Here is a 20,997-nt window from a genome sequence, read left to right as displayed (position 1 = left end):
AACAATTAAACTTTCTAAATAAGGATATTTTTAAAATACTTTTAACTTGAAACTTATCTATCTAAAACTAAAAGTAGGGGTATTTTTTTAAAAATGTATTATTAAAAAATTTATAAAGTCAAGAATTAAGATAAATTACAAATATGTTTATTATTATTATATTTTTTTTTTTGAGTTAATATATAGGAAATGAGGAATTATATGGGAATAAATTTCTTTTAGATAAAAAAAGAAAAGTATATTCATATACATATATATATATATATGGGTTATTTTCTATATAAAAGAGTTGAAAAGTATGAGTTCAAATTTGAAAGGCCAAAAGAGTGGCCACGTTGCGCGCCATTGAAGACCAACTCAAAATGAAGTCGTGGAGCTTCTTCAGGATTCTGGTTCTGCTTCGCTGCGGAGAAAATTGGAGCATTCTCGAAGAACCACACTCGCTCCGGTAATCATCAAGTTCTTTCTTCCACATCTCAATGGCATATTTATTTTATCGTTCTCTTCTATTTACTTTATCTGGAAGAATCTGGAAAATCCTTCTATAATAGGATTCGTTGCTGTTCCTAAAAATGCCGGGAGATGGTGAAATCACAGAGGATCCAATCATTGAAGCGAGCAGCAAGGAGGCATGCGATTCGAAAGCGACGAAGCGGTTTGCCGATGATATCATGCCTCATATTCTCAATCTGTTAGTTCCTTCTTGATTCTCTCTCGTTTTTTTAACCTTTTTTGTGTGTGTTTTTGCTTCGAAACGGTAGTTTGGTTTCGTTGTTAACGTCTTTGAACAATGGAATTACCTTCTAGTTATGGATCTTCTGCAACGCCTAGGGATTTCGAAATCTACGCTGCCGATGCTTCATTCGAGGATCCACTGACGAGAGCTCACGGGTACTCACTGTCGGATTGGATTTTAGAAGATAAACTTGTTGATTTATGATTCATATATTTGAAAAAGCAATTGAAAGATCATTAGTGGCGACGAGTTGCTTGTCTTTTTTTCTTCTTACAAGTAGGTGTCATTTGTAGTAACTCATAATTGTTTATTGAAAAGTTTCTCTGTTTATCGGTTCTGCAGAGTGAAGGAAATCAAATCGGCATTTTATTCTCTGTCCAAGGTTCTTATCACTTCCACTTTTCGCAATTGGTTCATTTAATTTTGACATATAACATATACGTTTACGATTGAAAGTTCACTCAACTTTGTTTCGGTTCTGGAGGAGAGAATATTTCTCTGCGTTGAATTGCTGATATGAATACGATGATCAAATCAGATAAGATGAACCTTTCATCCAAAATTTTGCCTCGGTTACTAGGAAATTAATAGATGCGGATAACATATCTTAATACTTCTGTTCATTATTCAATGCATCAAAGTGATACATTAGAGACACTGTAGTCTGAACCAAAAGAAACACATGCTCATATGTTGGACACCAAATTCTCACTATAAGGAAAGCCTTGAATTTCAACTTTCATTATATGAATGAGTTCATAGTCCCACTCCTATCATAGTATCATGTCTGTTCCTGGTTCTTGTGATGTCTAAACTTTTGAATAAAATAAGTAATCAAAGTTTATATTCTAATTTGGATGTGTCTTCATGTCCGACTCATGTTGATTCAAAGAAATATTGTCGACACTTTCCTATATGAACCTTTGATTAATGACTGATACTTCCATATATAAACCTTGACCCACGATGAATATATCAGTGGATCTTGTCAAAAGGTTCTGAATCTTTTGTGAGTAGAAAATGAGAAATGAAAATTTCTCTAAGTAGTGTATCCTTTTGTGTTGCTGGATCTTGATCCTTTTTGTTGCAGTTGTAATGATTCTTTTTTGTCCTCAGGTCTTTAGTGAATCAAGAATTGTGGAATACAGTGTCAAAGAGAAACTTATTTCCCCTGGAAAACACGAGGTGCACGATCTAGTGCAAGCACTTTTGTGTTCCTCTCATATCAATTTATTAATCTTTATAGTTTGACAAGAACTTAAAAACTTTGAACACAGATTACAGTCGATAATAAGCAACACTACAAGTTTCTGGGAAGAAACATAGATTTGGAATCACTCATCAAGTTGTATGTTCTTGAAGGAAAAGTAATTCGTCATGAGGACTGGTATGTTAGGCGATCACCCTTTCATTTCTTTGAATTAACTTGTTCCCTTGAAGAGCATCTGCTTTTTGATCATTCTCTTGTTTGCAATTGTGCTGTAACCCTTGAAAATTTGAGCAACTCGCTTTAAAATTATGCAAACGATCTTCTTCTGTTACTATCTGATGATTGAATATGGAACTGTTCATCAGGTGGAATAAGAAACCACTTTTGAATAGAGAAACAGTGAAGTTACCAATGGTTGGTCGAGTTTTGGAAATGACTCGTAGATGTGCGATGTTAGCAACTCATGCAATGATGAGATTTGGCAAGGATTGAACTGTACCAAACCCATCCATTACACTGAATCAGTATAGCTTCTCTCTTTCAGTATGTAGATTTACAGTGTATCGCCTCGATGGAAATGAGAACAAAGGTTAGTACATTATTATTACTACTACTACTACTACAAGTTTGTATTTTCTAAATTTTGTTGTGACTATGATGTAAGTAGTTGATCGTTGTCTGGTACGTTTTTATGTCTAATGAAATTTTAAACTTTCAATGTTGTGTGAATTTTTAAAAACATTAAAGGTAGGATGTGAGATCCTACGCCGGTTGGAGAAAGGAACAAAGCATTCCTTATAAGGGTGTGCAAACCTCTCATAACAATAGGTATTTTAAAATTGTGAGGTTGACGGCGATATGTAACGGGCTAAAGTGGACAATATCTACTAGTGATGGGTTTGAGCCATCACAGATGACATCAGAGCTAGACACCCGATGGTGTGCCAACGAGAACGCTTGCCGTTCAAGGAGGTGGATTGTGAGATCCCACATCGGTTGGAGTGGGTAACGAAACCTCTCCCTAGCAAACTTGTTTTAAAACCTTGAATAGAAGTCAATATCTACCAATTGGCCTTGGGCAGTTACAGTCTAAAGAGCACTCATAAAATCAATTGATGCACCCATTCAATGTAAGAAACCATGCTCTCAGAGAAAGAAAATGTTGAGTTTCTAGAAGCACTTTCAACATTTAGGTGTCAAACTAAATCTACACAAACTCGGCTTGAACTTGTGTATATAGCTTCTTTATTTTATTTTGTTTTTTAAAAAAAGAACTTTTGATGTGTTAAATAGGTATGTATATTAGCTTAGTATAAGCTTAAATCTTTCTTCAGGTCAAATTATTGATCCATCCCAACATTAAACCTATAAACTAGAACTATTATCGTAAATATTTTAAAATATAAGAATGATACATATACGAGCATCCACAAACTTAGATTAAAAAAAAATATAAGGATGGCACATTAAAATATAGCATCATATAATTTAATAATCTAGATAGGTCACTATTTGGCACCTAATATTATACATAATTGGTTGACATTTCAAGTTTCATTTACAATCCAATTTGGCTTAATTAACTACAATACTATGTATAGAATACAATATATATACATACAATCCCCAAAAGAAGAAAACTGAGGAAGAAATCTGAAATTCTACACGGTTTCTGTGATATGATCATCATCTTCTTCATCAAGCTTCTTTGGGATGGACGATCGATCCAGCGAACTCAGAGTCGATGCACAAGAAGAAGAAGAAGAAGAAGAAGAAGAAGAAGAAGAAGAAGAAGAAGAAGATTCGGTGCATGTGTAGTAGTTAGAATCTGAATTAGAACTCAATGATGAACAAGATGAAGCATGAAGAACATCGATGAGTAAATCCACAAAAGCCCCAAAAATGAAGCGATGGGTGTTCTTCCAATTGGCCTTCAAATACCATCCCAAGAGCTCCTCCAATCCATCCCAATCTTTAACCCCATGGCTCTCCACCATTTCCCCCATCGATTTCCGGAAATCCTCGTACGGATTCTCCGACTCCATCGACACAATCAAGCTCTCTTTAAACCCTAACAACAACGCTTCGGGTTCAATCGGCTCAATCGGCTTCGATTTCTCGAGGATCGAGCTCGTGTCGTCCGGTTCGAAGAAGAGCCTCTCCGATCTGGCGCCGCGGATCACTGTCTCGAGTGATTCTTCGCCGTCGGTCAGCTCCATCTCCGTCGCGGTGGAGTTAGTTGAAGAGAGCGATTCGGAGGAGTTGGTGAAGAGTGAAGAATGGAGAGCGGTGGCGGTGGTTTGCCATGGCTGTCCTGCTCTGGATTTGAAAATGGAAGGGAACTTCATGAGGTTCTTCTTCTTGCTGCTGTTGGCCATTGGAGGTTGAAGGTGGGATTTCAATGGCGGATTTTGCAGAGAAAATTTGGGATTTTAAAGGAGAAGGAAGAAGATGGGAACTGTTGAGGGATTTCATGTGTGCATTTAATTTGTAGGTTTCGACAATTTAATGCTCAATTTAATTCTCTCTCCCCTTTCCATCCTAACTGAATTTAACTGTCCTCGAGTCCTAGATATTGTATTTTTTAGATTTTTCTCATTAATTGATAAAAATATTTATTATTTATATTAAATTTATATTTGCAACATTTTTTTAGTATTATATTTTTTACATTTGAGTAAAAGAATATATAAATGAATCGAGATTACATTTGAATAAGAGTAATTTTGAGAATAAAATATCTTAATATCGCTCTAATTTAAATCTAGTTTCAATTCATCTATATACCCACTCTTTAAACGGAGTTAATCTGAATATAATTTATACATGTCAAAAAAAAAAAAAAGTCAAAAATTCAATTTGCTTCTCATTTACATGTCAAATTCTCTCTCTCACACAAATTTGAGAGAGAGAGAGAGAGAGAATTTCAAGGTTTCCTTAAATGTGCACCTTCAATAGAAGAATTCACAACACACACAAGGGTCAAATACGTCTTTTCGCCCAACAAATTTAACAATTATTAAGCAATGAAATAATCTTATAATTAATAATTGAGAACCTTAATTAAGCCTAAGAGTGAAGATTAGCATTAAACACGGTTATAGGACTCCTCACTTTATGCTTACCATCATCCCACACCAAAGCCGCCGATTCAATACCTTTCCTAATTTTTCCTCCAATTCTAACCTCAAAGCTTAGCTCCTCTCCCAACCTCTTGAACCAAAGAACAGAGGGCTTCACCGTAATTTTAAGAATTCTCCATGGGTTAACTATGGCGGCTTTATACGACGTCGCAGAGATCGACCCGACATTTGTGACCCTTCTTCTGAAAACTTGGCTGATGGGGTTTGAGGCGTTTGTGGAAAGCGCAAAGGATGGGTAGTTGAGTTCCAAAACTGTGCCGGAATTGTTGGCTGAACAAGAAGTATTGTCGTCGGAGAGTCGCCGGAGCGACTCCGTGGAGTAGCCTTGACCGCATAGAAACTTCACGTAGTCGGTCTCTAAAGCGTTGTAGATTAAGCCTGGATGGACTGCGCCCAGTGGGTTTATGTGGCCCGCGCCGTATGCTAACTCGCCGTCTGGGTTACGTTTATGGCTCATTGGAAATGCTGCATTAATATATTAAATAATAACTTAAATGTTTCCATTTGTAAAATTCTAATTATTAGAAATATCTAATATATCCGGGTAAATCCGTTAATTAAAAAAATTAATATTTCACACGATAATCATATGCGACTTAATCTTAATCCTATGTGAATTATGAACTTTTAGAACTTATATTTTGATTTACAGTTTATTTATTTAAATTTTTTAATAAAGCTAAGATGTTAAAATTTTAAAATATCTATTTATTTATTTTCAAATATTTAATTAAAATTTACCATGTCTATATATATTTTCAAAAATTAACCATTAATTTTTCTTATAGTTGTGAGAATACATAATAAAAAATAATATATATATATATATATATATATAATTATGTCGGAAAAAAATATTTTATTTATTTAAATATTTTCTCTCTGTGCTCTTCAATATACTTGCTGTTGGAACCCTGTAAACCATCATGTATGTAATTAACGACTTGATTCTTTAGTAATCTAATACTCGATAGCTCAGTTGTGCCCATTTTTTTTTGGAGCTCTATCCTAGCAAGAAAATTGTGAGATTCCATATTGGTTAGAGAGTAGAACGGAGCATTCTTTATAAGAGTGTGAAAACTTCTTCTAACAGACGCGTTTTAAATCTTTAACGGGAACCCCGAAAGTGAGTTTAAGTTGTTATAAAAAAAAAAATATGAAATAATTTCTAAAAAGATGTAAATTTTATTTTGTGACAAACTGTGGTTGGATCCATTGAACTACACTGCAAGAACGATTACAACCCAGATAGGAGACTTAAGGTGTTCGTGAGTTGGGTTTTTTTTTTTTTTTTTGGACATAATCCAATTATTATAATTACAAAATTTTCCATTCAAATGACTATAAATTTTTTGAATTGATTTTAAAATTAAGATTTACAACTTAATTTTAATATATATTTTAATTAGTTTAAAATTATTCGAAAATAAGTAACAAAAAAAAAAAAAGTTAATTATAAAAAATAAAATAAATACATGTACGGACTAAGAAAAAAATATGTATTTTAAAATTACTGGTTGAATTTAACCTTACGAGGTAAATTAGGGTAAAACACAACTGAATTAAGGTTAAATATTGATTTACCTTTTGGTTGAGTTGATGTAAGAGAGAATGAGAGCGCCGGGTTTTGGGCCAAGATGAGAAGCAGGCAATGGATAAGAATTGGTATCGTCTTGTGGAGATTCGTCTTGCATTATAATTCCGGCGGCGCCTTCTACGGCCACAACTCCGCCGGGAACGGCTAACGAATCACATACTACAATTTTACCTTTTACCCTCTCCTTGTCCACTGTGTTCTCGAAGCACATTCTGTTTTCCCAAGGTCAAATTAGTCATTTCATCTCTACCCTAAATTATTTATTTAATTTCTCTCTAAAATAAATTCATAATTTACCTCGACACCGATCAGTCGAATGGAGCTTTAGAGATATCTCCCGTGTAAACCAATGGAATTTGTGTTCCATTTAAGTCAAATGTATTGATGCTGACTCCCTTCATAAACCAAATAAAAATATTTTTCATTTAATTTCATAATTATTGTACGAGTGAAAAAATTAATTAATTTTCTTACGTTCAATTCTCTTCCATCTCCGAGCTTAACTTTAGTTTCGAATTTTCGATCAGTGGTGCTGACGGCCACAGACAACGACCACGGCGAGAAGTTTACAATGGTTGTGAATTCCGGCCCGTTATTTCCAACGGCCAATGTCATGAAGATTCCCTTCTTCATTGCATGGAAAGATCCAATGGCTATAGAGTCATTGAAGTAATCTCTCACACTCGACTCCCAAGAGAGCCTGAAATGATATCAACACCATTAGCAATGGCATCGTCAAATGTGGCAAGAATATCAGCGTCAGTACAGCCATCAGACCAACATACTTTGTAAGCAGCAATGCGTGCGGATGGGACTCCACCCCTTGCTGTGCCAAGGCCGAGACCCAGCATACTCGCTTGCCGAACTAACCCTCCAGCCACTGTCGATGCTGTGTGCGTCCCATGGCCATCCGAGTCTATTGGACCTTTGATATCGTTCTCTAAATATTTACCATTACTACGATATGATCTAGCTCCAATAATTTTACTTTAAAAAAAAAAAAACATAAGATATCCCATTTAGACCCTAAGTTAATAAATAAATTTAATATATATAGCTTACTTGTTGCAAGAGAAATTGGCGGAGACTTCACAGCGGCCCATCCACTTGGCTGGCGGCGGACCGTATCCCGTGTCGTCAAAACTAGGAGATTCCGGCCAAATTCCGCTGTCGAATATTCCGACAATGATGTTACTTTCCACTGCCGGAACTCTCTTGACTTGTTCGGAGAAACCCATGAAGTCCCAAGACTTTGTAGGGTGGAGTTGTTTTTTTCTATTTGGAAATACCGAAATTACCCCTTCCATTTCTGAAACCAGAATTTAAATACACAAAAATAAATAAATAAAATAAATAAAAACTCATAATAAAGGGAGCCCTTGAAATATACCTGAAGCTTTCTTAGCTTCGGCTTCAGTCAGCTTAGCCACTCTTGTAGATATGGATTAAAACCGTGGAGCAAAANTACTGAAAAAAAAAAAAAAAAAAAAAAAAAAAAAAAAAAAAAAAAAAAAAAAAAAAAAAAAAAAAAAAAAAAAAAAAAAAAAAAAAAAAAAAAAAAAAAAATATATATATATATATATATATATATATATATATATAATTAATTATTTAATATTTGTGAATTACTCCGAAAATGGGATATTATTATTATTATTATTACCTGCGAATGGTTTCTCTTAAAAATCTTATAGCACTTTCCTTAATGGTTTAAAATACATATTTAGTTTTTTTATTTTATTTTATTTTATATAATACAATAATAATTTTATTCTCACTTATAAATTCATAATCTTTTAACATTTTATTTATTTTATTTTAATTTATTTTCAATATATATTTTTATATTATTTTAAGACCCTTTTATAAAGGTACAAGCTTACTGTATCATTTTATAAAATCGTTTTGAATCAATGTTTCTACATAAAAGGAGTTATGTCACGCATATAATAACGCGGGATGCCGGGCTGCAATGTCTTTTCACGCGTCTGTATTATATATATGTGTATATATTAATTTCTTCACGATGGCTGCAAATTATAGTCATATTAAAAATTGAGAAAGTATATTTAATTTCATTTATTACCCTAAATTAATTCATAATATATTAATTATAACGTTTTAAATGGATAATGCTAGTTACTAAAAAAAAAAGCATCAGTTTTGTTAATTCCTCTGCCAGCATGAAAATGTGTACAGTGATCTAATAAATATTTTAAACCATCAAATTTATAGGAATATAAAATGTTATAGTAAAGATATTTGTGGGTTTAGTCTGATTTGTAGAATTATTTATTTGTAAAATTAATTATATTTTATTTTTAAGATTTGAGGAATAAATTATTAAAAAGACTATTGCAAAATTAAAATAAATATATGTATATATAATTATGAATGATAATTTATATATTAACTTAATAGAATTAAATTTGAGAGTTTTTAACAATTTGTTAAATTTTATTTTATGAATTCAGATGACATTAGTTTAAAACAAGTTAATTCATATTGTTTTTATTTTATTTTTATAAAATATATGACATTAAATTTAATTCTGATTTTGATTTGAAATATTTAAATATAATAAATTAGTTATATATATATGATTAAAACATGTCTAAATACTCCTATTAATTACTTATAAATTACTTGCAAGAAATCTTAAACTAATCTGCCGCGAACAAAAACGAAGTCCGCTGATAGCTTCAATGGCGGGAAGCAACGATCTAAGGAAACGCCATCGAAACACCGAAGAAGAGTGAGGAAGCGAGATTTGGTTGACTGGCTTGATGAACAAAAATCAGTAATGTCTTCTCAACAACCATGCCTCAAATGCGCTTCAAGGCCTTGTGCAGTGGATCAGCACCAATGGAGCACGTCGAGGCCTTGTTTTAGGTTTTGCATTTTCTTATTCGAATTTTCGTGTCTCTCATTTCGTTATGATCATCATGTTTTGTTTTTCGGAACATGAATTTGAGAACTTCATCTGATTTCCTTCCGATTGTCGAGTTTTTTCATATGAATTTGAAGGATCTATTTCTTTTTCAGTATGCAATCGGTTCGATCTCGGAGCCGATGATTTATGGACGCTTGTACTGCGGGCGTTTCTATTCGAAAGGAAACGCCGAAGAACCGAGAGAGGAACCGGCAATGTTTCTCTGGAGCCAATCCCCAAATGAGCTTCGAGGCCTTGTAAAATGGATGACTGTCGATGAAGCCGGTCGAGTTCTTGTTTTAGGTTTTGCATTTCTTATTCAAATTTTCGCATCTCTTATTTCGTATCGATCATCGTATTGAGGCACAAGACCTTGAGAATTTCTTTGTTTTTGATAATTTACCGCATTCGTTCTCAGGACCAGTAGCGTATGGATACTCGGACTGCAGTTGTTCCTATGTCAAAGCACTTCCGTCTTTGAATTTAGCAGGTTCATCTCGTCCGCGACATATGCCCCGTCTGATTCCTTTCTAATCGTTTCTCATATCTCATCATTGTCCGATTCGTTTCTTTTTTGAACTTTTGATGTTTTGATTGCAGACTCAAAAACATTGAAAGAATAGAAGACAGAGGAATTGTTTGAAAATTTGAAGGCTAACGAATCAATTGGATGGGCTGCTGATGTCAAAGATCCACGCGAGCTCTCACATCCAAAACGCTAAATAAGTCGGTAGTTCAGAAATTCTTTCATTTTGCCTACATACACATCCATACTTTAAGAATTTTGACTATGTAGAAGATGGATCTTAGGCCGAATCTTCTCTCTTGAAGAATATTGGTATTAGATCACCCCGAGTTTAAGCTTTTACACGTTAGGGGAAGTTTAAATTTCTTAAATACATTCTTAACACTCATTCCCTCGTGCATGTGTTCAATTATTACACAAAATAGAGAGGAAATAATATTTTAGGAATTCATTGTTACACATATTAAACCACCAAAAGTATAGGCTTACATGCTAGGATACATAATACTGCCCCCAGCCTCTCTGTTCTTGTTAATATATGTACATCGAAGGGTGACTATAGCTTGAAGCGCTATAGTTTTTCTCCTGTCATGTCCACGAATTAAGATACTAATTTAATGCATCATATCAAAATTCTCTTTCAAACTCTTTGTTTCTGTAGCTTTTGTCTTCATCACTTAATCAATTGAAGTAGGATAAACCAAAATGATCATGACAGAATCTCTTTTGGCTATCCACTTTCAATATCTAGCAAATGTAGAATTTTGGTTGCATTTCCAGTCAGAAAATCATGTAATTGACGCAATTAAGAGGCTACTGTCTCTGTACAAGACAACAGCTACCAAACAAAAAAAGAGTTTATGAGGTTCTGACTCTGTATATACAATCATTTGCAAGCCAATTATTATGCACTTTTCTTGACCTTAACAGGAAAGAAAGATCCAACAAGAAAGATGAAGCACACACCTCAATCAACAGATTAACAATGTTCTTGTACGGAAGCAGCCTTGATATCAGAAAACTAAATGGAGATGAGCAATGGCGGCCAAAACTGAAGCTACCAGAAGCCCCATGTTGTTTTCATAGTGATTTCCTGCATTGCGCGGTCGACCTTGGCGATGATGTGCTTGTGCCGAACCAGCGGCATAAACAGGGATTACGGCCGCACCTCCGCCTCCTGCTTGAGGTCTACCGCCACCACCATTTTCTCCGCCACCGGCGGCACTTCCATGACCAATCCCTTGAGAAACGGTGATTGCCCTTGCACTGTATATGCTGCTAATCCGGTTAGTGACACCATCCTGGCCATGTTTTTCTGCATTAGTTTTCTGGTGGTAATTTGGCTCTGCATACATATAGAAACTGGCTTAGGAATGGGGGTATAATGAATTTCATTTTTAAAGCTTAAAAAATGTCACTGGAAAAAGAAGCGCACCCAACAGAATACACTGACGGTAGGAATTTAGTGGTAAGTTTCTTTTGGTGACCCTTTATTTCTTCGTGGGAAGTGTGTAGGAATATTCTATTCATGGCATGCACTTGTGAGGCACCAAAAATTCCCTCTTTTAAGTTTCTAATCTTGGATTTGATTTAAATCCCATTTTAATTTTAAACTATTTTAAATATTTAAAAAGGCGACTTTCGTGAAATGAATTTAGTGGTAATTTTAAGCTTAATTATCTGATATTTCACATAAAATAAACATTTTGAAGGTAAAAATCATCATTAGTGAAATGAATTTTGGGACATTTTTTTTTTTAAATAGACTCTATAGCTCTCGATATAATCCCTAATTAAAAGTAGGAATGGGGAAGAGCTTATTTCACAAGTTCTTGAACTTTAAAAAACTTTAAATTTTTGCAACCAAACACATATATAAATATATATAAGCATCATATATATCATAATATAAATGAAACCTTAATCATTTGATCCCTTTGTTTCTATTAAATATTACCATTTAATTAAAATAATAAATTAGAAATTATGAATATCTTACTAGTTGGACTAGTTGATTATTTGATCACTTTAGTCACTAGCAGCATCTAGCCTTTGATTTGATTTGAAATATTAACTCCCAAAAGTTGAAGTTAGTGGAAAAGTCATACATTGTTATGGCCCTCCATTTAAACTTTATTTTATTTATATATTTATTTTCATTTGACATTATAAAAGACATAATAACTTGCACTCCTCACTCGTCTATATTCTTCTATTTACCTTTTATTCTTTCCTTTTCCACATTACTATTCTCAACACATCTGCAATTGTGCAAATTTGTCGTTTATACACACATTTTATGGAATGCACACTTTATTTTATTGTCGGTCTCATTATTCAACTTTGTCGTATATACTTTACACTTTGTTGTTGATTAGTGTTAAAAACATGGATATAATTTTAAGTTATCCTAACTTAAACTCAACTAAGTTTAACTTTAGGAATGAGTTAACCTTTAACTATCTTAGTATTCTACATTTACCTTTTCCTCTCATAGTTGTTCTGATAGCTTCCTTTACACCTCTAAAGAAAAGAGAATAAAGGCAAACTTATGATCCTTTTAGTTTAGGTTGTCACAATGTGTCTGATAAGTATTACTTCTTGACGGTTATTACGACAGCCATATTGTGATGAACTCATTGAATAGTATTTAGAACGATACACTAAAAAATGAATTTTGATCGAAAGATTGGAAAGGATATTAACATAAAGAGAAGAATCGTGAAGAATTGTGAAGAATTGTGTGAATTGAATCTTAGTTGAGAGATTGGAAAGGATAGTTACCTGTTGGGAGGATTTGTTGTTGGCGAGCAGATGAAATGGCTGGTATGGTAGAACAAAACAGCAAGAACATCAAGCTTAGCTCCCTTCTTCTTCCCATAGTAATAGAAACAGGTGGGTTTTGTGTTATCTAGATCCTTCTGTATATGGCTGTTAGGAATGGTGTGATATACCTATACAAAATGGCAGGGAAGTCTTCTTTTGATCCACTAAAGCTATCTTATCTCTTTTAAGGACACGAACACGGACACGGAACAAGAGTGGTTAGAATAAGACATCCTTTTAAAAAGAAACACGAACTCGAATCTTTTTTTGAAACTATTGCTGAAAGAAGGCCCCTTCAGGACACGGTTTCTACTCTTCTGGTTTAACTGTTGTTTGATTGTGAGTGATAACAATCAAAACTGAATAGGATAACTTTGGTTTCTGTTCTTCTTCCATGATTCTGAAACCTTTTCTCAGTTGGTGTCTGGATCGCGATCTCGATCTCGATCTCGAGTTTGATTTTGATTTTGATTTTGGTTTTGGTTTCTAGTTGGCTGGCGATCTTAGATCTGATTTGATTTGATCTTGTCTGATTTTGATGTCTTATTGGTTGATGTCTCTAAACTACTTCCAGATGTTGTTTTGTTTGCTGTTCTCAATATATGAAATTTGGGTGAAACTTGTTATGCTCAACTATTCTTAATTAATTAAAATTAATTACTTAAACTATTTTGGTTAATTTGTGAGGAAGTTAGTAGCTTTGTAATTATTATTTATAATATTTTAACCGTTAGTAATACACAATTGTGGTTGATTTCATTTGATATGATCCAAGAACTCGATTAATTTGGACTATTCAACCAAAATTATAAAAGTTGAGTTGGGTGAATTTATTTAGTTATTTATTATTTCAATTTGGGCTGGGTTGAATTTTTTAACTCAAATTCATGTCGAAAAGTAACATTATTTTTGTTGGACTAATAATAGAGTAACAAAGTTGAAGTCAACCCTACCCTACTTTAAGTTTATCACGAAGATTACAAATATTTAATATTTTTAATCAATGTTTATTATAATTATCAAAATGTAATGTGTATGGTACATAAATATGATTTTTTTCAATAATTAGAAGGAAAAAAAAATAATCTAACAACCCAACCCAATTCAACCCAATCTAATTTGTGAACTCTATTTAAATTGTTCGGGTCACTAATTCAACCGATCGGATTCAACCCACCTCGATCCAAGTTGAGTTAGGTTGTGAGCTTTATTCAAATTACTCATATCACTAACGAAAAGATTTTTCCAATTCAACCTAGTTTAATTTGTTTACCCCCGACGTGTACTCACCAAACTTAAATTCAAACATGTATTTAATAAAATTAGAGTCGAACAAAGGGGTAGAATCGCAAAACACCAGCCAAAACCAAAGAATGAGTTAATATGAACACAAAATTACATACATAATACATCAATCAAACAAATTAGACACCGTCCCATTGCCTCCATTTTGCTTCTTTTATCAAACAAATTATTCATGATTTTGAGTATATATGTCTTCATAATCAAATTCAAATATGTCTAAATAAATATGCAACTGATGACGAAACTCCAGCTACTATGAACCTCATGGAGTTCTGATGCCAATTTCCTGTGCCAGAGTGAGCTCCTCCTCTCCCACCACGACCTCCTCCTTCCGATCCTCCCCCGCCACCACTACCTCCTCCGGTGGATCCTCCCCCGCCGCCACTACCTCCTCCTGCGGATCCTCCCCCACCACCACCACGACCTCGTCCTGGGGATCCTCCTCCGCCACCACGTCCTCCTCCTGAGGATCCTCCTCCACTGCCACCACGACCTCCTCCACCGGATCCTCCTCCGCCACCAAGTCCAATAACTATGTGCATTGGGATTACAACGCCATTTTTACCATACTTTTCCCTATGCTCACTTTCTTGAAATTCAGCAATATCTACAGTAAGTAAATAAATTATATAAATTTGTCAACAAAAATTGACATGAACATTACTCTTTTGAGATCCGAGGTTCGATCCCTCATCCTTTCAATTTTTATACTAAAAAAACATACAACAGTTGTGTACGAGGAAAATAACCTGTTGTGAAAAGTTGTTTGAAAGCAAAAGAAGCCACCATAGACGACCAAAGCAGCATCAAAATCAACGCCATCTCTCTTCTTCTTCTTCTTCTTCTTCTTTCCATTTTCTTTCCCTCTCTATTGTTGAATGTGTGTTAATGGAACTAATTAATAACGCAGAGCATAATAAATAAATAAAGGAGTTGAAGTAGAAGAAGAAGAAGAAGAAGAAGAAGAAGAAGAAGAAGCATTCTTGGTCTTATTTAATGTGCTTTATTTCTGTTGGCTCTTGGAGTCTTTGGAACAACAAGATTACCATTTCCTGTGCCATTCCAGCTCGTAAAGCCTTTGACTTTCAGCTTTTCTTCATTGACTTCAATTTTTTAATATACGACTTTTCCTTAGTCAACTGGAACGATTTGTTTTCTTGTGCCTATGAATGAGTCGGTCAATCGCATCAATAAGATATATAGGTTCTCTCTTTTCTTTTACACATCCTCTCTAACCGACGTGTGATCTCACAATCCATCCCCTTGGAGTTAGCATTTTCGCTGACACTCTACTCGGTGACTGTTCGTTTTTCTCTTCAACCAATGTAGGATCTCATAATTCACCCCTCTTGAGAGCCAGTGTCCTTGTTAACACACTGCCCCATGACTGTTTCTAATACTATTTGTAACAACCCAAATCCACCACTAATATATATTGTCCGCTATGGCCCATTACATATTGTCATCAGTCTCACGGTTTTAAAATGCATCTGTTAGGAAGAGATTTTCACGCTCTTGTAAATAATGTTTTATTTTCCTCTCCAACAGACGTGAGATCTCACAACACTCATGACCCACTACCACATAGTGTCCTCTCGGTGTGCCACGTGGACAAAAAAATAATAGTTCCCCTCGTAAGGCTCTATGAGAAGCTACGTAGATTCGAGCTTTGATGAGCAAAACGACTTATCGAGTTTGGCAGTAACAAAGTCAAGACACGTCTCTCTATCCTCTCTAATTTCTTATGCCACCGTATACGGCCTTGAACAAGGACACAATGAGGCATAAGTGGTATCAATACGAGGGATCTCATATGATGCACCATAATGTACGACTATCATCTAAGCAACGACCTAAGTATTAGAGTAGATTAGACCATCATATTTGATATGAATCAAGATATCTCAATTGTGCAATATGATCTTCATATTACAAATTTTGAGTTTTAAAATTATATTAATATAATATTTTATTAATATATTTTAAGATTTTTGTTTACTTTAAAATTATATTAATAGAATCTCTAATTATGTAAGTTGACAGTAACATATGCACCACATAACATATGCACCACAACAAAGTGGTGTGGCCAAAAGGAAGAACAGAATCATTCTTAACATGGTTCAAAGTTTGGTAAATAAAGAGAAGTTTCGAAGAAATTATGGCCAGAAACGATTTGTGGTCAGTGCACATTCTCAACCGAAAGCCCTACTTTCTCTGTTAGAGATATGACTCCACAAAAAGCATGGAGCCGAAGGAAGCCTGCGGTAGACCACTTTAGAATCTTTGGGTGCATAACGTATGCACACGTTCATGATGAGAAAAGGAAGAAACTTGAGGATAAGAGTTTGAAATGTGTGTTCTTTGGAGTAAGCGAGACTTTTAAGGCGTACAAGCTATCCTTTGACTAATAAGGTGGTGGTAAGCGGCAATATAAGACAATGAAATGAACCAACGAACCAAGTTGAACACATCTTTGATCCACTCTACGAAGTGAAAGCGAGATCTTGCAAAACAACCCCGCAACGCCCGGATCTACAAGAATGGTAATGTAGGTCAGGGGCGCTATTCTCGCTTTGAGTTCTGCTCTCAGTGTGTATGCTTACGTAGGAGTTGCTATTTGGTCGTAGATTGGGTTCTGGGTTCTTCCCTCGAACTATCCAAGGGGTATTTTGTAATGTAAAGCTAGTCTAAAGTCGATTCAGTATCAGGGTTACGGGTGAGTGTAGCGGATTTGATCGTCCTCTACTTGTAGGGATCTGGGACACTGTCCCAAAGCGTCACAGACGAATCCCTCATGATTAGGGCATTAATATTAACTTATTTCCTTTTAAGAATATTTTTTAGAATAGATTTTTAAATCATAACTAAAAATAAGTTATTTTATAAATTTGAATCAGTTTTTTATATAAATGAAAATAGAAAAAGGACAGGAGAAAAAAAAAAGAAAGAAAAAAAAAAGCAGTGGCAGAAATTGTTCCGATTAGCGCGAGTGGATCACAAAAATCCGCGCGCTTCGACTTTGTAGCGCAGAATGAGAAGCATTCCCTTTGCCGTTGTTGTCAACTACCTTACACCAACGATTCTCATCTCACCGCTATGAACCTCTAATCTTCACTATCAAACTCTTCAAAACTGTACTCAAAGTTCTTGCCCTGTGATCTTCTCTGCAAGTTTAATCCCTCTCCTCGGTAGCGTTTTAGATGGCAATGATTCTCAAAGGAGGAGGCGGAATTGGAGTTTCAACTGCTACTTACTTTCCTCAGAATTCCAAACCTTCCCCAGTATTCTCGGTTCACACGGTATGTTTTCTCGTTTTGTTCTTATTCCGATTCTGATTTCATTTCTGGTTCTTATTCTGTTATTCTTGGTTTGATTCTGCTATGAATAGACGTACAATTTATTCCTGACTTGATTGCGTTTTAACTGTTTTACCTTTTTCAAGTTTCGAACTCTCTTTTATGGCATAGTTCTTAGAAACTCGTAGTCGATTTTACTTGGTCATATTCTTCTGACTTAGATGTCAAGTGCTCGAGTAAAAGGAGAGGAAAAGAGGAAAACGAAGCTTAAAATTCTCCCTAGAATCAACGTGTTTGTTAGTTTTGGTTCCAAAACTACGGTATCCACCGATTGATTAGCAACATGATTTGGAATTGTAATCCGAAAATAAACCAGGTCCCACTCCAGAAGAGAAAAATACTATTAGGACTTTGAAATTATTTGTACCTAAAAACTATTTCAGCATTTGAATTTTTTATATCATCATTGAACACTAAAGGTTAAGTTCCAATAAATTTAGTTTTTAATTCATGTTCTTATTATTTCTTTTTACATGTAGGCTTGGATATTGGCACGAAGTGAAACAAATAGTTACCAATATTAGTGGTAGATGAAATGACTTTGTAAGGGTTCGAAATATAGGATCTATTACCCTAATACCATCATGATTAATCATAATTGAACCAAAAAATTAAAGTTGATGAATTCTTAACAGTGTTTCAACTGGGGGCAGAGTCATGAACAAGAGAGAGAGAGATCTGGGGAGGGAAGATTCAGTTAGTGGAGGAAAAAAATGTATGAGAGTTCAAAATGGACCCATGAGATAAAGAGGAAGGTAACCATACCTTCAAATCACTCCACTAGATGGAAAGTTGGAAGGTAATATGATGCTATAGGTAGCATTCATGTGTACATAGATTAAGAATATTACATTATAAATATAGAAGAAGAGATTCTGTAATAGCCTAAGCCCACAGCTAACAGATATTGTCATTTTTAAGGTTTCCCTAAAGGGCTTCCTCTCAAAGTATTTAAAACGCGTTTCTTAGGAAGAGGTTTCCATGCCCTTATAATGAATGTTTCGTTTACTCCCCTCCCCAACCGATGTGGGATCTCATAATCCACCCCCTTTGGAGGCCCAGCGTCCTTGCTGGTACACCGCTCAGTGTCTGGCTCTGATACCATTTGTAACAGCCCAAGCCCACCGCTAACAGATATTGCCCTCTTTGGGTTTTCCCTTTTAGGCTTTCTTTCAAGGTTTTAAAATGCATCTACTAGGGAGAAGTTTCCACACCCTTATAAAGAGTGTTTTGTTCCCCTCTCCAACCGATGTGGGATCTCACAGATTCAGACTTAAAATATGAGACACTTATGCCTAAGTTCCAAACCACCTTGCTCGAGTCCGTGATGTGGTAGGTAGGTAGTGGCAAAGAACAACAGAATGGTTGAGCCATAGTTTCTGCCTCGAGTATCTCTTTTTTTGTTGTTTCTAGACACAAGTTTTTCCTACATCCATGATCTTGTTGCATGCCTGCCATACCAGAAAGAACGCATGAGTTCAAGCCAGTACTTTTTAGTATACAAAAATCTACTGGAGCAGTGGAGTGATAGTATCACCTAGCTTTTATGGTTATAGTTGGGATCTGTCATCTTTATTCATCTTTACAGATAGCATCCTGCTCTTCATTTCATAAATTTAGTTTACCGGTAAGAGTGGATATAACTTAAGTTGACTTGTGCAGGTACATAAGCTTCTAGCTGAACGCAGAGTCATATGCTGCTCTACCTTGCAGGAATCATCTACCCCAACAGGTTAGTTGCTGGCAAGTCTTTCATAGTACACCACTGAAAGATTGACAGAGTGCCCCTGAGAGGCATAGATACTGATAGACATGACACCGACACAATGGCACGTCATTTTAAAAAAATCTAGAACATGGATATGGAGAAAAACGTGTTTATTAATATACATCATTTTTATACAAAAAGTAAATAAAAACGTGTTTATTAATATACATCATTTTTATACGAAAAGTAAATTTAATGTCAATAAGTTTTTTTCATTTGTATGCTAAAAAAATGAGTTGAATGTATTTCACGCTCAAAACTTATTGTTTTTGTCCTCTTTTATTAGGTGTATTTTCATTATAATTAACAAGTGTTTAATACGTGTCTAACAAATATTGGACCGGTATTGAACTTGTCTATTGCTAACAAGTATACAACATGTGTCGAACAAGTGTTGGAGTGTCCAAATGTCTGACATATGTTGGATACGGACACGCTAGCCAAACTAAAATGTCTATGCTTCTTAGGTTACCTTTCTTCTGTTCCACATGAAAAGGGTCATGCTCGGGTTTATTTGTTTCTTTCTGCTGCGTTTATTAATACTCAATTTATGGCATCTGCTAAAGTAGAAGTCTTTTCTATCAGTTTCTGCGGAGCCAAAGGAGATAAAGGCAGTTCAGAAGGAAGCTCCAGCAAAGCCCAAACCGCCAGCAAAAGCGCCAGTGAAGCCACTGCCTCAAATGATGGAGGAAGATGTCATACCTTCACTCAAAGCGATACTTGAAGCACAAGCCGATGTTGCTGATATCGAGTTATCGTTCCAAGATGACAGAGTTAGTTTCTTCCATCCCAATTAACGTTCACTAATAAACTCTTAGCTTCAGCTCATTGAATCTGGATTGACAATGGCAGTTGGATGGTTCATTCTCGAAAAATGGAGTTCCCTACTCATTTTGGGCTTTCTTCCCCAATGGCCTCACAGGTACTAAATTCTTCTTAGAGAACGTAACTATTTTATCATTGTCATCACCCTTTAGCTTCTGGTTTTCACTGCCTTTCGTCAAATACAAAAATGGTGAATGTAAGTAAGTACAAATTATCAGAATCTTATGAAAAGCCGAAAATATCTACTACGGATGAACATATCAGAAACTATCATTCAAGTAGAAATCTATTAAATTACTAGATGAAAATTGAGATTTAGGACAGCATAGCAGTGAGCTTGGATAAAAATTAGCACGCTAGCATTGCTACACCTATCTAGGTCTAAATTTCCATCTATAGTTTTAACGGATTTCTACTTCAAAGGATAATTTTGAAACATTTATAAAATGTGTTTAGAAATATTGCAACTTATGAGTAAAAAAAAGAGAAAAAAAAACATCTAAAACTCATTGTCTAATCTTGTTGGAACAGGTCCAAAAGGGTTTTCACTATCCTCATATGGCAACGGAGGAAGCTCTGTTGAGCCATTTCTGGTGGATGAGAAGAAAGTTACAGCAAAGCTTTTAGTTTTTTGGATTGAGAAACGTTTGGCTGCACAAGGAATTATTCCTGTCTGGAAAGACTAATCAACGAAATTATTATTCTTTTCCTTTTTTTTTTTTTTTTTTTTTTTTTTTTTTTTTTTTTTTTTTTTTTTTTTTTTTTTTTTT

General features: G+C 34.9%; 6 protein-coding genes and 1 pseudogene across 8 annotated transcripts in view; 3 read left to right on the top strand and 4 right to left on the bottom strand.

The window, feature by feature from the left end:
• The first annotated feature begins 324 nt into the window (after positions 1-324).
• On the top strand, positions 325-2,622 carry LOC111484382. Its single transcript, XM_023130980.1, has 7 exons — positions 325-448; positions 552-691; positions 808-891; positions 1,079-1,118; positions 1,853-1,921; positions 2,014-2,123; positions 2,312-2,622. Exons 2-7 carry the CDS (start codon positions 573-575, stop codon positions 2,436-2,438), a joined length of 549 nt encoding a protein of 182 aa, XP_022986748.1. The 5' UTR covers positions 325-448; positions 552-572; the 3' UTR covers positions 2,439-2,622.
• Positions 2,623-3,462: 840 nt separating this feature from the next.
• LOC111483291 (transcription repressor OFP13-like) lies at positions 3,463-4,506 on the bottom strand. The gene has a single exon (XM_023129501.1). The coding sequence runs from the start codon at positions 4,322-4,324 to the stop codon at positions 3,608-3,610; it is 717 nt and encodes a 238-aa protein (XP_022985269.1). The 5' UTR covers positions 4,325-4,506; the 3' UTR covers positions 3,463-3,607.
• Positions 4,507-4,878: 372 nt separating this feature from the next.
• Positions 4,879-8,577, bottom strand: LOC111487474 (annotated as a pseudogene).
• A 781-nt stretch (positions 8,578-9,358) lies between these two features.
• LOC111485320 (ribonuclease H2 subunit A-like) lies at positions 9,359-10,298 on the top strand. Of its 2 annotated transcripts, XM_023132269.1 has the most exons (4): positions 9,359-9,578; positions 9,732-9,921; positions 10,037-10,108; positions 10,219-10,298. In XM_023132269.1, exons 2-4 carry the CDS (start codon positions 9,759-9,761, stop codon positions 10,239-10,241), a joined length of 258 nt encoding a protein of 85 aa, XP_022988037.1. In that variant the 5' UTR covers positions 9,359-9,578; positions 9,732-9,758; the 3' UTR covers positions 10,242-10,298. The 2 variants fall into 2 exon arrangements, with proteins under 2 accessions (XP_022988037.1, XP_022987954.1); XM_023132186.1 differs by having other exon boundaries at positions 9,359-9,921.
• Positions 10,299-10,902: 604 nt separating this feature from the next.
• LOC111485159 lies at positions 10,903-13,343 on the bottom strand. The gene is made up of 2 exons (XM_023131949.1): positions 12,929-13,343; positions 10,903-11,489 (listed from the first exon to the last, which is right to left on the bottom strand). The coding sequence occupies exons 1-2, from the start codon at positions 13,023-13,025 to the stop codon at positions 11,158-11,160; spliced, it is 429 nt and encodes a 142-aa protein (XP_022987717.1). The 5' UTR covers positions 13,026-13,343; the 3' UTR covers positions 10,903-11,157.
• A 990-nt stretch (positions 13,344-14,333) lies between these two features.
• On the bottom strand, positions 14,334-15,200 carry LOC111484806 (glycine-rich protein DOT1-like). The gene is made up of 2 exons (XM_023131449.1): positions 15,025-15,200; positions 14,334-14,882 (listed from the first exon to the last, which is right to left on the bottom strand). The coding sequence occupies exons 1-2, from the start codon at positions 15,128-15,130 to the stop codon at positions 14,482-14,484; spliced, it is 507 nt and encodes a 168-aa protein (XP_022987217.1). The 5' UTR covers positions 15,131-15,200; the 3' UTR covers positions 14,334-14,481.
• Positions 15,201-17,230: 2,030 nt separating this feature from the next.
• Positions 17,231-20,997, top strand: part of LOC111484155 — a 4,535-nt gene continuing 768 nt past the window's right edge. The window contains exons 1-5 of one of the 2 annotated variants that reach the window (XM_023130758.1): positions 17,231-17,577; positions 19,297-19,366; positions 19,988-20,175; positions 20,255-20,324; positions 20,759-20,952. In XM_023130758.1, coding sequence (XP_022986526.1) covers positions 17,479-17,577; positions 19,297-19,366; positions 19,988-20,175; positions 20,255-20,324; positions 20,759-20,913 — 582 coding nt within the window. In that variant the 5' untranslated portion in view covers positions 17,231-17,478 and the 3' untranslated portion in view covers positions 20,914-20,952. Of the gene's footprint in view, positions 17,578-19,296; positions 19,367-19,987; positions 20,176-20,254; positions 20,325-20,758; positions 20,956-20,997 lie in introns of both variants that reach the window. The other variant, XM_023130677.1, reaches the window with a different exon arrangement.

Source organism: Cucurbita maxima, unplaced genomic scaffold (assembly GCF_002738345.1).
Source record: "Cucurbita maxima cultivar Rimu unplaced genomic scaffold, Cmax_1.0 Cma_Scf00001, whole genome shotgun sequence".
In the NCBI taxonomy this organism is placed as follows: Eukaryota; Viridiplantae; Streptophyta; class Magnoliopsida; order Cucurbitales; family Cucurbitaceae; genus Cucurbita; species Cucurbita maxima.
Note: the sequence above shows the minus strand (reverse complement) of the source record. Positions and strands in the feature narration are given on the sequence as shown.